The 18,041-nt window shown below is 45.0% G+C and overlaps 1 protein-coding gene across 5 annotated transcripts in view; it reads left to right on the top strand.

Annotated features, from left to right (window-relative positions):
* SEMA6A (semaphorin 6A) overlaps positions 1-17,821 on the top strand; it is a 126,955-nt gene extending 109,134 nt beyond the window's left edge. For all 5 annotated transcript variants that reach the window (XM_072840621.1, XM_072840617.1, XM_072840618.1 and 2 more), the window contains one exon: positions 13,623-17,821. In XM_072840621.1, coding sequence (XP_072696722.1) covers positions 13,623-14,821 — 1,199 coding nt within the window. In that variant the 3' untranslated portion in view covers positions 14,822-17,821. The remainder of the gene's footprint in view (positions 1-13,622) is intronic.
* Positions 17,822-18,041: the final 220 nt, after the last annotated feature.

Raw genomic sequence — 18,041 nt, 5'->3', positions numbered from 1 at the left:
CGATTGCTCTAGCATTTTTAACAGCCTCCAATGCTTAAAATCTAATGGATTGGCGATTTTTAAAGTGCCCCGATTCTCTCAATGGGTCAAGTTATTTTGTGGCTCCTATCAAGTTTTTATGTAGGTGATCCTACATACCAAGAAAATTATTAGTGATGACCATAGTAAAGAGAGTAAAACAAGCTTCTCTTCTTTTCCTGACTCCTAAACTTGGGCCAGATTTTCTCTGCCATTTCCTCAGTAACATTACCATAACAAAAATGTTTTCTGAGGCCTCTCAAGCAAAATTTATCACTGGCTCCACAGCACAGTACTGGATGCCAATAAGAAGTTAGAGGCTACACTAGAGATAGACGCGGTTCCTATCCAAGAAATAGCAAACCGCCAGACAGACGAAGCACACGTAGACAAGAAAGTGCAGCAGAAAGCCTCTCTGACCACCACTGCCTGTGTGAACAAGGCAAAAGTGCTCATCACAGACTTGAGCAAAGGGCATTAGACAACTGAAGGCAGTTTGGCTGATGTCAAGGACACAGCCCTTGGAAGAGGGTTTCTCAGCCCTTCCTTTCAGCTCCAGTGCAGCAGTGGTCATATGCCACTGGACAGCGGGGAGGTGGGAGGAGGTATGTTCGGTGTGGGATTCATAGTTTAAGATTTTGTGGAGGTGCTGCCAAACTCAGGCTTATTTTTAACAGCCTTAACTTTGTTTCAAAAAGACTGAAGCTCTTGATAATTTGCATAGCGTTTATTAGTAAAACCTATAGCATCAGCCATTTTTAAATGTGCCGGTAGGGCAGTCTTGGAGAATTCAGAGAAGAGAGTTTGGTTTGATGGGGAGGACTACCAGGGAGCAGGACAGGAGGCTTCTCCTTCCACCCCACAATCCACATCTGAGTGGACCAGGTAGGACTGGGCATGCACAGAGCCCAAGAACACTAAAAGATGGGGATTGACTGCTATTGCTCCAACAAGCATCCTGAATTAAAATTCACTTATTTCTGTCTTGAGCATTAGAGGAAAGCTATCCTTCAAAGTCCATAAAAAGTATCTATGTTGCTACTGCTGCTGCTAATCAAATACAAGATACAATTCTTGAAATGTAGTCCATTGGTATTTTAATTTGTAAATAATGCTATACTGGCCCCGTAAAGGTTTCAGATCATTTTTATTACTCTCTGTTAAGCTATTTTAATCTCCAAAGTGTATATGGGTTCAAAGAATATTTGTAGGAATCATTCAAAACACATTATTTAGGGGTAGCAGAGTAAGATTACTAAATAAAATACAGAATTCCTAGTTAAAATTGATTTTCAGACAAGCTATGAATAATTTCTAGGGTAAGTATGTCCTACAGGTTGCATGAGACATACTTATACTAAAGCATTATTATCCCATTGAAGTTGAAATTTAACCAGATATTCTGTATACTTGCTACCTGGCAATCCTACTGGAAAAGACTGCTGTTAATTTATTCAATGAGTACATAAAATCTAATCTCTAGGCTACATCTTCCAACTCTTAGAAAACCCTAGAAAAACCCATGTAAGAGGAATTAAAGTAAAAGTTTCATCTGTGAAAAATCTTACCATTTAGAGAATTATCCCTAAAAGTTATACATGCATTTGGAATGTGATAGAGTAATTTAAAAGATTATCCCTGAATGGTGGCTTTCAAATGCCACTTTTTAAAAAATTTATTTATTTTAAAGATAGAGCACGGGCAGAGGGACAAGCAGACTCCCTGTAGAGCACGGAGCCCACAGCAACTTAATCTCACAACCCTGAGGTCATGACCTGAGCCGAAACCAAGAATTGGACACCTAACCGACTGAGCCACCCAGTTGCCACTCAAAAGCCACTTTTAAAAGTGAGAATAGCTCAGAAATCAAATTGTCCCTAAAAAGGGCATGGTTTAAACTATTGGTTCCTTCTAATTGTATTTAACCTCAGGTTTTTATCAACTGTTATGTTACCCTAACATGTTATTTTTTTCTTTATGTGGCTTCCCTTTTTTTCCCATTTCTTATTCCCATGGCTTTGAAGGAGATTAAGTGGAATCCAGAAAGCACTATAAAATCTGTTTAATGATGGTGACAATAACCCTAGCTCAAAGAAAAGCAAAACAGCAGCCTCAATTTCCTTCTTCATGCATTTAACAAACAGCCAAAAGGTGCTATCCGCAGACTGTGTTACAGTGGGTGCTGATCTGAATTCAACCTAAGTTCTCAAATGAAGGAAATCATGGTTTCGTTAGGGGGGTGGGGTACATGCAGGTGACCTCTTGGCTAGCCAGTGGGGCAGAGTCAGTAAGGGAAGTAAAGGAGAGGAGAGTCAGCAGAGGTCTGAGAGAAGAGGAAAGGAGACACAACTCTGATCTGAGCCGGGGGGCAGGGAAGGGTCTTGCAACAGTACTGAAGGGTAAGAGGAAGGAGGACATTGCAAACTAAACAAGCCACAGGATCAGGACGTGGAGCTAGGGAAGTACGGAGTGTGCAGTGACTAAAATAATCCGGTATTTAGGGGGCCAGAATGGGACCTGAGACGGAAAGGGTAGTCTGGAGCCTTACAAGTTATGCTAAGGGACAGCTGTAGCTGTAGCTGTGAGCAGAGGGGATAGGAAGGTGGATGGGTGGGGAAAAGGGACGAAAGGAGAGAAAGACAGATCGAGAGGATGATAGACATGTAACAAATGGATCATTCAATCATATTAGGTCATTAGCTTACATATATATAGTAAGTTTGGGAAATGGAACTTCACATCTGTTCTGGATCTACTTCTCTGTTTCTACACCTCACCGGCATTTCCCTGGTAGATGCTCCTTGCCAAGCTCTGAGTTCTATCCAAGGTAAAGCTCCAAGCAAACTGAACTCCAAATCTGAGCTTCTCCTGTCTCTAGTTAAAACACTGGGATGCATGGCACAGAGTTTTCATCGAGATCAGATACTGAAATTGGGGAAGACTGAGAAAGAAATAATATATATTTCTAATATATAATATAATCCAGGGTGCCACCATTTAATTTTACTATATTAATATTTCCCTGTCACCTATCAGAAGAGGAATCTATTTGAATAACCGAGGAAAGCAGTATTGTAAGCAGGTCAGGTGCCAGGCTTTCGGACAGATGATGTGCAGGTCTCCATGTGAGCATGCGCTGGGGAGGAGGGGCACGGACGGAGATGCCCATGTGGAAGGCTGTAATTGTTCTTTCAGCAGCACGGGCAGAGATGTAGATTTGATCTAATTAATTTTGTATCCTCCTGACAACTTGCTGAATTTATCTAAGGTCTTGATGAGATTATTGTGGAAAGGGTAGATGGAAAAAAAAAAAAAGTTAAATGTCAGCCATGTAGGAAGCTGTTTCATCTCCCTGCCTGCCTGAATCTGCACACCAATATTTAAACTTTCTTTTCGAGAAATACCAACTAAAACCTTTTTTTCTTCACCTAACATCCATTTTCTTATAAAAATGAAGGGTTTAAATTAAGATTATGGAGACTTGAACTTTTTCTTCTAAAATTAGCAACTTAAACCTTAGGGTATTTTAAAAATCAAATCGTGTTCTAGAGGTGCTTCTTACGTTTAATTCTGTAGCCGCTTTTTCAAGCCACATCACCCTTGACATGAATTCATTTTACCCCCACCCTTTCCCCTCAATCTTTTTTTCCACTCTCTCATATCTTTTGCACAAACACACACACAATGACAAAGTTTTCTGACAGCTTAATGGAACCTTCAAGGGCTACAGGGACCAGGTTAGGCATGATCTTATTAACTGAACATCTGGAGTACTTAAAAATTAGCTCTTTAATTGGTTCAACCGCACAGTGTTCATCTAAAATTTGTTTTGACCTAACAATAAAATTGTAAAGATTCGATTTGTATTTTGGATCATGTGTAATAGTGGAAAAGTAATAGCTTTATCTCAAAACTTTCTTTCTGATAGCTTTATTTCCTGGAGTTTAAAAAAAAAAACAAAAAACAACACCTTGTTATAAGGTTCAATCTGTAAACCTTACTGTTCCTTGGACAAAGTAGCCTAGAAAAGGCCAAAGAGTGGAACTGGGAAATTTCCTGAGGACGGCTTCTCTTTTCTTGACATTATACGTGAGCACGGCCTTGAAAGCTGTTAAGTGTTGCTCAGAATACATAATTCATGTCCTTACCATAAAGAACAAGGGGAAGGAAAAGCTGTATTCACGTGCCAGTCTCAGGAAGCTATAGGCCATGCGAGCAATAGGCCAAGTCCTGTGAAGTGGAGGGGCTGCGCTGCAGGCCTAAAAGGATCTGCACAAACCGCATCAAGTGTACATCTCCCAGCCCCTTCAATCACAGAAAAGCCCTGAAGTAAACCAGTAAAAAGTAAATGGCTATACTCAAATATATCAAGTGCACAGTAGACAGGATCTTAATCGGTGTCAGAAAGCTAATTATGGACCGTGTGAAGGTTTGTCATCTTTAATTAATATTTCATAAGCTCTTGTAAGCATATAGCCTGGGAACTATATTCGTAAAGAGATTCATTTCTAATGGGATAATAGGAATTTCCCACTCCAATTACTTTTAAATTTCATAATTTTGAAAAGGATGCATCCTTTTTAAATATGTTTCTACAATTACATTTCTTCACTGAAGGCAGAGGCAGTCATGAACTGTACAGAAATAATGGAAGTTCAGTGCAGTCACCACTGACAATGCTTTATTAGGAGGGAAAACGGTGTCAAGAAATTTACAGGGCAGCAACCTGCATTATGCCTAACCTTTTGGACATATAAAGCTTGTCATTTCCAGTCCTACAGCCTCTTGTTATTCATAAATAATAGATAACACTGGACACAATCATCTGACATTTGTTAAGGCAATAAATATACCCTAAGTGCTGATGGGTCTCGCACTGCATGATTTAAAAGCACACAGCAGAAATTCAATGTAACTTAAAATGTCTTATATAATTCTATGGATTTGCAGATTCAGTTCCACTCAGCAGATCTGTAAGCACTAAGCCCTGTTCGGTACACTGTTGTGCGAGGTATTTTTATTATGATAGAGCAGGACGTTGATTTGGGAAATGAACTCCGGTCCTTCCTTCCGATGCAGAAATATAAAAGAATCTCGCAGTTTCTTAATCTCTTGTCTGATCAAACAGGAGGAGGAGGAGGAGGAGGAGAAAGAAAGATGCCCTGACCCACCATCAAATGTTGCTTGATGGCCGTGCATTATTTGAGTGGAGTCCATTTCGAAGTGACTTTGACATAACGTGCAGGCCTCTACAGGAGGTTGCTCTAGTTAGCGTGAGCCCCCAAGAGACTTTGCTTCTTCTGTCCCTGGGACCCAGTCCTGACAGGGCTGACCCAATCTAGGACCTCTCTGGGCTCTGTAGTACCAACCACTACCTGAAGGCTCCTGTGACCGGGATGGGGAGCATCAGAAACTCCCTCTCCAACGCCCCATGTCTTCATGCTGGGGCAAATAAAGAGACCACAGGCATTTTTCCAACAGCTTTTGGCTCTAGCAAATTGGGCTGATTCTGTTACAGCAGGGCCACTGTGTTTCAGGCCATATGTCAAAGCTTCTGTCAGGTACCAAGGGAAACTGTCAGGGATTTGTTTGTCTTTCCAATAAAATCACATTAATTTTATATTCTTTGTCAGAATATGGTAACTGCACTAAAGAACTGTGATACCTGAGACCCACTAAATACCCTTACTTTGAACATCAAGGAAGGTTTATTTATATATATTAGAAATCCCTTTGAAAGTCTGGCTATGTACTGCCTCGATGGTACCTGAGGCTGGACTTTAAAGCTGAACATTTGTTTTCTGGCATGTCATTCATGTCATGTAGGACAGTGTTTCTCAAGTTTTAGTGAAAATAAGAATCATCTGGAGGACTTGTTAAACCACAGATTTCTGAACCTCAACTCCAGAGATCCTGATTCAGAAAGTCTGGGTGGGACCCAAGGATTTATATTCCTAACAAGTTCCAGGTGATGCTGATGCTGAGCAGCAATGAGTTAAGACACAGCCTTGCTTCCTCATATTTGTTTTCTCTTTGCTTTGTGGAGGAAAAAAATATCAAAGCACTGCAAATAATTCAAAGAATCACCTGAATTTCACAATATTAGTGAAATTTTAGTGGGAATCCACCTCCGTATTTTGTAGCTTTGATGTCTCGTGAGAGCAAAGCAAGAAGATGGGACTAGGAAGTTGGAAAACAGAAGCACTTTGCCTGGTTTCAGAAACTGCTTAGATTCTGGGTTTCCAGTCTTTTCAGAAAGAAAACCTCAAAAAGAAGGGAAATAAACCACACAAATTCTGCAAAAATTTTGCCCATCTGAAGTTATCATTACCTTTACAAAGACAGTGACAGTCCTAACAAATGCAACCACAGACCAACATCTCAGGGAATGGCTTTGAAAAATGATCTTATGGTGCCCAAGCTAGACCTCCATCCATGCTGTGGGGCCACACTCCCATAGTGCCAAGTGGAAAACCTCAGAAATCTGAGGGCTCCCCCTGGCACAAGGGAAAATTAAGCTGCTTTCCCTCTAAAAAATGTGAAAGAGAATGAATTTCATGCTCGCTCTCCCTTTTCGGCCTGTGATGGCATCCTGACAACAACAACAACAAAAATGCATCAATTTCAAAGGTGACAGAACTGGAAGTGGCTTCACCCACAGACAACCACAGTAAGCACATGAGTTTTAAAATAGCTTCTGAACTGAGGATATTAAACAGCCAGGAAGCTGTCTCTACTTTGGCAAGGTCAGTCATTAACTTGATACATCTTGGGGACCATGGTTCCTCCCAGCACCTAATCTTCAACTTGCCAGGAAAAAAAGGAAAATAAAAGGAAAAGGAAAGTTTGAGTTATATACTCTGAGCCCATTTCCATGGCTGCTGGTGTTTCAGTTTATTCTTAAACCATCTGGTTTGCATTATGCCCTAAAACAAGAGAAGGCTCTTTCCTGCCGAGATAACCACAGAGAGTTCCCACTACTCTTTCAGGATGGTCATCTCCATTGGGTGGGGCATGGCTCTGAGGACAAATTGTCTCCAGTTAGGGTTTTTCCCCCCTATTTGTTTTCTTCTCTCTTAATAGGGATTACAGCCGGCCTTGTGTGGTTAGCAGCCACGATGCCTGGCCCATGATTAGTTCATTCATTCATACTGCCTTGCAGGACTGTGAGCCTGGCATTTTGTTGCAATAAGATTTTCAAACAAGAAAAATTGGGTTGTTAGATTCCATTCACCCAAGTTGTTATGAGGATTTCAAGGAAATTGCAGGCTTGTCTTACTATGAAGGAAAATCAAGAGTTTATTTTTAGGGGATCCTACTCCAGGGCTTTTCTTGGTGTTTTGCCATCTTTGTTAGCTCTCAGACCCAACACGAAACCCGCTCTGGCTCGGCCGTGAAGGAAATGTCCATCCTCCTTTTTGCCTTTGCATATTTCTCTAAAGGACACAGAGAGGCTTTGTTGTCTTTGTGGTCACCGGGTCCGCTTTACACAGATGCCTATTAATCACTTCACTATGGAGACAGACACATCCATCATATCACAGCAGCTCCAAAACAGGCAGTCCAGTGAGCAAGGGTGAGAGGGAAAAGTGCGTGCTTAACCATTTCGAGGTCCTGGCTGCCAGGGCCTCATGTACTTAGCAAGGTAACTGGGCGGGCATGGGTTGGGTAGGGGTCTTCCTTGGCATTTTAACAGGTGCAGTTGATTTTATGTGTTTTCACTGGTCTCGTATCATGCTTTGATAGGACAGCCATCTCCCAGTTATTTCTGCAGGATGCAGGGATTAAGTATAGGTGAAAAAAAGTTTTGATTTTAAAAACAGTTACAGTAAATTTAGATGGACTAGCTGTACTTCTGATGCAAAGGTGTTGACTCTCTGAAGCCAGTTGTTTGTCAGTAGCGCATTCAACATCAAGCAGAATAAGCTGAAAGTCCGCTTTCTCAGGCAAGCGACCCTTCAAATTGCAGGTAAATTAACCAAGAACTTTCCTTCCGAAATTGACATGTCTTCTAAATATCTTTTTTAGCCATTCAAGGCTTTCCACAGCCTGTTTCTAAATGGTGTTTAGCTCTTGCTCTTATTTTTCCTCTACAAGTACGCAGGCATTCCCTCTCTACTTATTAAACAGATATATCCTGAGCACCTTCATGCCTGGGATGTTTAGGGAACATCTCTCTCCTAAAATAATCTAGGTGAGAAAAACAAACCTCAAGTAACGTAAGAGTAATGATTTTAGGAGAGAGAAGTGCAGACCTCCAGGGCACTCGTAGAAGAGCTAACCTGGTCAGAGGAAGTTGGAAAAGGCTTCCTCGTCCAAGCTAAGGCCAAAAAACAGAGTCAGAAGAATGGGGGGTGGGGGTGGAGGGGTGAGCAGGGATATTCCAGACACAGTGAACAGCCTATGTGAATGCCCAGAAGCAGGGGAGTGTACGGCCAAGTGGCTGGTACCTAGAGCCTGAGAGACTAGACGGGAGTTAGACCATTCCCTGTTAAGAACACAGTTTTCTCGTCCTTTCCCTCCGGGCACTGGTCTTACTGCTCTCTGCTTCCGCTGACAGCCTTCAAGCCTTAAGGCTTGGCGCAAACGCCACCTCCTAGGCTGCAGTAGAAGCAGTGTCTCCTGAGGCTTCCCCACTCTGGACGTAGTTCACACGCGCGCGGGCCTTCGCCCCTGGGGGTGGCAGGCCGTGTGCCCCCTCCACCTTCGCCTCTCCAACGCCTGGCGCTCAGTGGGTGTTTGGGGAAGGCACCCACAAAGGCTGGAGCGGAAACCCTGTCCTACCACGACGGTGAGAGTGAAGGCACCGAGAACATCACCCCCGAACCCCGAGTTAGGAGATCTTGTCCGAGGTATGCCCGAGGTGTGCTGTCCCAGAGCCCGACGCTGGGCTTCCCTTGCAGGTCTCGGCAGCTGTGGGAATCCAGGAGCAGGGCCACCAGAAGCCATTTTTTTTCTAAATAAAGTACTTGATGTCCGAGGTTTCAAAATGTCTTCACATGGTCATCACAGGAAAATTCACAACTGTGTTGGACTTTTTCTTGCTTTATAGTTTGGAACGATTCTTATTTTAATTACATTCTGCAAGACCTGGAGGTGGGGCTTCAGCCTCCAAAGAGCTTCGAACTGTCCCTCTGAGCCCTCCCTCTAGCATCCCTTCAGCCTCTGAAACTCTCTGGGGAGAGTGAAGATTCTATTCTTTCTCAGTTCTGCCAATTTAAGGCATGATTTCAGAGAAATCTCTAAGCCATTGTGTGCCTTGCTTCCTGCAATAAGAAGGTGGAAAGAATAACCATTTAGCACCTCATGACTGGTGAGAAATAGCTGGTGGTTAATGAATCAATGCAAAGGATGTTTCAGATACTGTTTTCATTATAATGCCCCATTTTCAACCGGTGAGAACAGAAGACAGAAGACCCCGGGGTCGTTAGAGGAAGTCATTTCAGTGCCCCAGGGTAGAGAAGCCAACTCTTACCTATCCCCTATGGGGGGGTGTTGGGGGGAAACCTGGAGAGGGAGTACACCGCCCTACAAAGGCCCCTCCACCTTCTCCAAGGTCTCCATGCAGCATCTGAGGCAAGGACGTTCAACAAGCACCCTTTGCAGAGTTGAATGTGTTTTGAATTATTCAATTCCACTGGACTACCAAGTTGTTACAAATAACCCACCTATGCTCATCATCTCTTTTGGAATTATCCCAGAATGAACTTCTCATTTTTAAAATAGTTTCTCTTACTATTATTTTGAACGTATACGGAGTACCTTTATAGATTTCTTTTGTCTATTGGATGTTCGTATGATTATATTCTGTTCTGTGGAGGGAGATATAATTTGGTTCTGTACCTTCAGAAGGTTATGGTCACTGCAAAATGACCCACCAAGTTTAGAGGCCATTTAAAAGTGTCTCTACAACGTACTGCAAATCCATTTATCCGATAATCATTTATTAAGTGCCCAACTAAGAGCTCTGGTGATGGTGAGAGTTATAAATCCACATAAAATATGGTCCAGGCACTGGTTCTTATTGCTCTCTGCTTCAGTTGACATCCTTCAAAGAGCCAAAGGCAGGATTATCTTCACTAGGAGTCTAACCATAACCGCTGTGTTTTGCTCAACATTTCCTGCTTTTGTTGTTTTACTTCTTTCAAAATGCAGGACATATAGGCAGTCCTGAGACAGAGGTACATGTTCCCTTATGTTGCCTCAGCATATCCCTTCAACATTTGGACAGCACAAGGTTTGGAGCTGGGCAGAACAGGTCTATCCCCCTCCACCAAGAGACTCACAGTAAATGGAATCACATGGAGTAGCTGTGACTATTAATCTTAAGCTTTCAGTGAGCTACTAACCCACCGCTTCTCTTTCGAGGCTTCTTTTGACCTATAGATTTGTCCAGCAAACTAAAGCATTTAAGTTCTTTCTTATTTGTTCTGTATTTGCTTCTGGCAAGAACCCAGTAAGGCATTAAATGTATTAACCCCACATTGCAAATAAGGAATAACTGAGGCCCAAAGATGAGAAGTCACTTGCCAAAAGGTCACCCAGCAGTAACTGGGAGCCTAAGACCCCAAGCCTTTGGAGATCTCTAGCGCTGCTTGCACCATCACCCACACCCCGCCCTCTCTGACAAGACCATTGTGTTCAGTCCTTCACAGTGACCAATGTCACAAAGTGGATTTAATCATTTCCATGAATGGCCCTTCACCCTTTTCAGAAATATAAGCAGAAAGCTTTAAATTTGGAAGGCGTTTTCCAAAAACCACTTGTAACTTATCTTCTTCAACTGCACTTTCAACTTAATCTCTGATCTGTTTCTGACTCTGTACAAGGGATTTCTGAATTTGCACAAGCAGATGAGAGAAGCCACCTGCTTCGTGGTAGGTATCTCAAAACTGAAGAGATGCAGGCTTTTAAGACCACTATTTACATAACAAAATGAGATGGGAGGGGCTGTCTGAGACACCATTTTTCCGTATCCTCCTTGATTTGTTAACAACCCAAAAACCTGAGCTCAAATGTCATCTTCTAAAAAAGTTTTACCCAGTGAAAGAGCGAGTGGTCTCCATGAGATTAAGATAGAGACCTTAAGACAAGAAAGGATAGCTAAAAGTAAAGAAACAATGGATAAACTTGAAATTTTTGCAGTTTTTCCCAATTAAACAATGAAGGAAACAAATGGACCTCTTTAGCCTTAATCTTTCCCTGTTCTTCTTAAGCTGAGAGGTCAATTTAAATTATAAAATACCAAAGTCAATTGTAGAAAACTACCATTATAAGGACACATTTATTGGGAAGACACAGCGCCCCCCCCCCATTCCGTGCAAATAGGGCTGCCAGGAGATGATCCATGAAATGCCCACTGCTATGAAAACTTTACCTCGTACGTAACCCCCCACCCACCTGCACTGGGGAGGTCTACCCTGTGGTCAGATTCCATGGAGATTGCCAAGTCAACGCGGGAAGTTCAACTCCTTTTATTCACAGGTGTACATTTTTGTGCCATTGTACGTAGGTGGTTAAAAACGTTCAATCCAACCCCAAACCATCAAAACTGAAAGAAAATCAGTTGCTATTTTAGCATTATGGCAAGGAGATGCAAATTTAAGGGAGAAATTTTCATTAGCACAGTTCCTTGGTGACTAGGTATTAAAACATATTTGAATGCAAGACCCCTCGCCGTTTGGGAAGCTCCACGCTGTGCAAGGTGTGAGTTCTAGCAGAATTTCCTGCTGTTTTTTAGTCCATTTCTACCCCTCAAAAGTTCATGAATATAAATCTGGAAATATTTGAGAAGTGTCACATTTGGAAATTATTCAGGGTCTTGCCATCTTACACATTCTTTCCCTGGAGGTGAACTGCCTGCCCTGCCCTTAATTACCAAGAGCATTTGTTTAATCACAGAATCTTTGTTTCTCAAGAGGTATTTGCTGCTTCTATTTATTCCCCCTAAAGTCACAATCCTTTGTCACAAGACAATCATTTCCACAGCAACCAACTGTGATGTCACAACTGAGGGGAGGAGGAATGTTTAGAAAGAAGAGAGGATGTTCTCTTCCACAAGCAAAGGTTTCTGAGTTCTAAAACGACTGCTTCCCTAATCAAAATATTTTAACGGAAAGACCCCATGATCAAGCTGCATTTCTTTGAGGTCTCAGCTGTGACATACGAAGCATTTCAGAAGTTGAGGGGCTGCATGTTGTGGCTTAGGAAGGGGTAGAGATTTTTATTTCATTTCATTCTAATTCTGTGCCAGTGATATCTGCCAGTAAAATACATTAAACATATTCCAGAAAGAGTTGATTTAGCAGATGAAAAATGTGTCTCCTGAGACCAGAGAAGGTACATTTTCTGTCTTACTATCATTTCCATAATAGGAACAATGTTTACATTTCCTCAGCCCATGCAGTGCCTCTAATGTATTCATGTTCTTTCGCTCTCCAGAGGCAGGAATTGAGGTATTTGAGATTTTATTTTTTAGCTACCGCATCAAGCACTTAAGATCTGACAATCGTGATGTGTATTCTCACTCGGTATTAAAAAATAAAAGCCTCAGTGTTTGCATTTGATTAGAGTCTCTCAGCTTGGAGGCTGATTAAGCAGGAACAGGGAAAGCAACTTTCTTCAGAAACACAGCATCTTGGTTAATGTAGTGTAAGATTATTGACGGGTGTAGTCACATAATTTTTATTAAATTGATGAGGTTAGCTCTCCCGAAGAATCTCACCGTGACAGCAAACTCTAGCCATAATAATGAGTCCTGACACGTCTCAAACCCACGACAAGGCCCCAAATGGCTCTTCTTTCTCTAAATAGTCATTCAGTTCAAGCAAGGGAAGAGCTTCATTCAAATACTCAGCATATTTACCTGAAATTGAGTGTGCATGGGGTTTGGGGTGGTGTGGTGGTTTTTTTGTTTGTTTGTCTGTTTGTTTGAAGGATGATACAAAATCAGCCTAAACATTTGTAATGTGAGCTTTAGCTGTTTTCTTTCACTGTAAATGACACAAGCTGTCTTTCCTCCAGTTGCCTGAAATGCAAACATAGCTTTTCTCCAGATAGAGGCCACAGTGCCCACAAAGAAGTGGTCAGAAAAGACCCTGGAAGCCTGGAGCATTGTGCCATTTGTTCATTTATTGGACATAAAACTGTTGCCTCTCCCCACCCCCACCCCACCCCAGACTCAAAGTATCTCCACACTCTGAATTTTATGAGGGGAAGATTGAGAAAAGATGAAGGAGAGGGGGAGGAGGGAATAAATTTTGGAAATGAGAAACTGTCATATTCCATAGACTGAAGCAAAGTCGAAAGAGCATGTGCTTGAGAGGGTGGGGGTGGGGGTGGGGGTGGGGGGGAGAAGCACTTTTTCAGAACACAAAGGCGGCCACAAACCAAGGCTGTTTACATACTACCCGGGTGGGCGGGGTGGGGGGGCGGCTTGGGGAGGATTAATCAGCTGATGTTTGGCAAGCTGCGCCCCAAAACAAGTTATGCGGAGGTGCTGTTGTCCCTCACTGCTCTTACTAATGAACGGGGCGACCGCCAAGCAGAAATGAGCCTCCCCGTGTGCTGTGGGTTCTTGACGCCGTATGCGATGTCTGTTGCAGGAGTGATTCGGGAGAGTTACCTCAAAGGCCACGACCAGCTCGTCCCCGTCACCCTCCTGGCCATTGCGGTCATCCTGGCTTTTGTCATGGGGGCCGTCTTCTCCGGCATCATCGTCTACTGCGTCTGCGACCACAGGCGCAAGGACGTGTCCGCGGTGCAGCGCAAGGAGAAGGAGCTCAGCCACTCGCGCCGGGGCTCCATGAGCAGCGTCACCAAGCTCAGCGGCCTCTTCGGGGACACCCAGTCCAAAGACCCGAAGCCGGAGGCCATCCTCACGCCGCTCATGCACAACGGCAAGCTCGCCGCGCCGGGCAGCACGGCCAAGATGCTCATCAAGGCGGACCAGCACCACTTGGACCTGGCGGCCTTGCCCACCCCCGAGTCCACCCCGACGCTGCAGCAGAAGCGGAAGCCCAGCCGCGGCAGCCGCGAGTGGGAGAGGAACCAAAACCTCATCAATGCCTGCACCAAGGACATGCCCCCCATGGGCTCCCCTGTGATCCCCACGGACCTGCCCCTGCGGGCCTCCCCCAGCCACATCCCCAGCGTGGTGGTCCTGCCCATCGCGCAGCAGGGCTACCAGCACGAGTACGTGGACCAGCCCAAGATGAGCGAGGTGGCCCAGATGGCGCTGGAGGACCAGGCGGCCACGCTGGAGTATAAGACCATCAAGGAGCATCTCAGCAGCAAGAGTCCCAACCACGGGGTGACCCTGGTGGAGAACCTGGACAGCCTGCCCCCCAAGGTCCCGCAGCGCGAGGCCTCCCTGGGCCCGCCGGGCTCCTCGCTGTCTCAGAACGGCCTGGGCAAGCGGCTGGAGATGCACCACTCCTCCTCCTACGGCCTTGACTATAAGAGGAGCTACCCCACGAACTCGCTCACGAGAAGCCACCAGGCCACCACGCTCAAAAGAAACAATACTAACTGCTCCAATTCCTCCCACCTGTCCCGGAACCAGAGCTTTGGCCGGGGAGACAACCCGCCGCCCGCCCCGCAGAGGGTGGACTCGATCCAGGTGCACGGCGCGCCGCCGGCGGGCCAGGCGGTGACTGTCGCGCGCCAGCCCAGCCTCAACGCCTACAACTCGCTGACGAGGTCGGGGCTGAAGCGCACGCCCTCGCTAAAGCCGGACGTACCCCCCAAGCCCTCCTTTGCCCCCCTTTCCACCTCCCTGAAGCCCAATGACGCGTGCACATAATGCCAGGGGAGGGGTCAGGTGTCGAAGCCGCGGGAGCGGCCGGGCGCGCCCAGCCGGCGGGGCCCTCCGCTGCCCGAGCCCCCACGGAGCGGAGGACGCCGGCTCCCGGCCCGGGCGCAGCGGGGAGGCGCCGGGCCCCCGGGCCCCCACGCGGGACTCCCCTCCCCTCGCAGGCTCCGCTCTCCCTCACGCTGCGCGACAGGTCGGACTCACGAGAGACTTCAGCGATCATCACAAACACGAGCCAAAAGCACACCCCCCCACCCAGCCACCCGCGCGCGCACACACGCACACACACACACACGCGCACACACACAGGTGAACAGTGCCCGCAACCTTCTGTCCGCGACTGTGCGGGGCGCCGCCCAACAGGGCAGGAGCCCCACCTGCAGACCACAAACACGTTTTTACGAATCATGAAACGCAAAAAGACAGGAATAAAAATAAAAAGTAAAGAATTCATTGATAATTCTAACTCAGACTTTAACAATGGCAGAAGTTTACTATGCGCAGATACTGTGAAATGCCCACCAGTGTTACAGCTTCCTGTTCTGAGCAGACGATGCCGCGTTGGGCAACCAGGTCATAGGTTTCTGCTCCTCTCTTTTAATGAAATAACGTGACCGTTAACGCAAGTAACTCTTTATTTATTGTTCACCCTTTTTTCCTTAAGGAAAGGACTCTTCCACATGCCATCCTACCAACGGCTCTTCAGGAAGCCCCTTGAAGGTTAAACTATTTAACGTGAAATCCATTAACTGGAATAATTGAGTTTATTTTTACAATAAATTCACTGAGTAAATAAGCTGGAGCTGGAATTCTGAGCTTTGTGTTTGGACTGTCTGATCTCTGGCTAGAGGAAAAAGTTGCGAGGGGAATGAATATTTATTGAAACCAACCAGTTAATTTGCTGGTCGGGTCTCTGGCCTCTAACATGCAAAAAATTAATTAGCTTAAAAGTCCTTCCAGATCCTAACTTCTTAACGCAACCGGGAGAGGAACTCTTAGAATGACACATCCCGCGGCCCATTGCTGCCAACGTGGCTTTGTCAGTGGTTCCTACTTTCTGTGAAGGCACCAGCTTGTGAAACCCATCTCATTTCACCTTGCATGTGAGACCGCAAACAAAATCCACTAAAGGTGTGAACTAATTAATATGCTGGCTGCTACCTTGCATAAATTAATGGTTTGCTCACACGGGTTTTTCGTGGGGTTACATCTGTGAATAGCCTCTTTTCCACATGTAAATTTGTGCCTTACACCCTGAGTTGTGTACACTTGTAAACTGTCGTTATGATAAACTTTCCCCCGCCTTTTGAAATAAATGCAGATATTTATTTGACCCTCCCTCCCCCCACTCCCACTCCAGCCCTCTGGAAGATTCCTAGCGTCTAGCAGATGGAAGAAGAATGCAGTGGTGGTGGTGGTGGTTAGAAGCCTGCCCCCCGGGAGAGCTAGGCAGCAGCACACCCTCCAATTCACACTTCCTTCTACTCGTGCCAACTCCAGCCACCCCTTGGCCATGCCACCAAGCATGGACACCAGTGTTGAGGGTGGCAGTACCCTTTCTCCCTCCGGCGCTCCCTGCTTCCCGGTGTTCTCAGATCATTTCAACATGGTGATAGCCTCCTCGGCCAGCAGAGAAGGGACTAACGTCCCAGCCCTCCTTTCTGCCGTGTCCACTGGCTGGAGAGCACGCTGTCTGCGGTGGCCAGACACCTGGAGGGTGTCTCCAGGCCAGGGGCTCGGCACGCACGAGCACTGCACACAGAGACATGACGTGGAAGTAGATACAAGCAGGCTGGTCCCTGCTGTGATGGACGAGTAACTCCAAGTACAAAGCCAACCACGATGGATGCTGCAAAAAACGTTGACTGGGCCAGAAGATTTGTAATTTCTCAAAAAATTTCTTCATCCTTCTGTTATTATTGTTTGTAAGGGGGCGGGTGGGGCGTGTTTTTTCTCCCCCGGTTGGTTCTCATTAGCTCAAGCACACAGAAGGGACTATTGTTTACTCTATCATGAACAAAGAACTGTCAACATACTGTAAACAGTGAGCATTGTTTGGGGTTGTTGTGTTTTTTAACAGTTAAACAGTATATTTGGTGGCCTCTTTGTCTCTTTTTATTTCCAGTTTGATCTTCTGAGTTTAATCTTGTCTTAAAAAAAAAAAAAAAAAAAACTTTCAAAGAAAGACTATTTGGAACAATTTTGAGTTTGTTAGTGAAAAAGTGGTACTTCCATAATCAGAGTGAGACCAGGTGTGTCGCGAGGACAGACTGGTAGCTTTGTGTTCCTGCAAACCTCCCGCGCAGTTTTGCTGTCGTTTGGGGTAGGTTTTTGTTGTTTTGTGTCGTTATGCTTTTATTCTGTTTTGTGAGCAGAATCAATGTTCACATCCTGTGAACTCTGTACCCTGAAACCAACCATAAAGTCTCTTCTAGAAACTGAGATCATTGTTTTTCCCTTCTCCCCGAATGAAGCTTGACCCCCAAGAGTATTGACCGGCAGCACCCACGCTCTTGTCCCATGGGTGGGCATCATTGCCTCAGCTGTGTTACGGAGACCTGTGTCAAAACTTCCAGCCCGCGTCCCCACCGCCCCTCAACCCATCACTTGCGGTGTTCTTCCTGAAATGCCCACATGTATTGAGCTGGTCTTTTGCATTTAAGTGTTTTTTTCCCTTTTTTTTTTCCCCACTGCGTGTGGGGGGAGGGTCCATAAACCTGAGTGTGCCTTTGCTTTCCACCCTTGCTAGACACTGGTAGATGCAACAAACTCAGATTTATATTTGTTGTAAAGTTGTAAAAATATTGTGATGTCACCAATTTTCCTTCCATCTCCACATCCCCTAACATCTGATTCATGACGTAATGTATGTTGTAAAACAGGAAAAAAAAAAAAAGAAAAGAAAAAAAGGGAAAAAAAAGACAAAAAAAAAAAAGCAAGGAAAAGGCTCTTTATTACTTAAAAGTAATAAAACAAGACTGTTCTACATTATCCTTTGTGTCCTGAATGTTTTTATTTATCTCTTAAGTTTTCCCTTTTGAACCCCATCCTTTGGGGTTGGAGCCTACTCTTTCCTCATCTTCAGAGCATAAATAACAGGGGGTTAGACCCATTTGTTTGCAGTACTCACACCCTGCCCAGCCCACCCCTACCCCCACCCAAATTATGGATGTATTTTCTCCCTCCACCCAGCCCTGAGCAGAGGTTGTAG

Source organism: Canis lupus, chromosome 10 (assembly GCF_048164855.1).
Source record: "Canis lupus baileyi chromosome 10, mCanLup2.hap1, whole genome shotgun sequence".
Classification (NCBI taxonomy): Eukaryota; Metazoa; Chordata; class Mammalia; order Carnivora; family Canidae; genus Canis; species Canis lupus.
The sequence above is the reverse complement of the archived record's forward strand: the minus strand, read 5'-3'. Positions and strand labels throughout refer to the sequence as shown.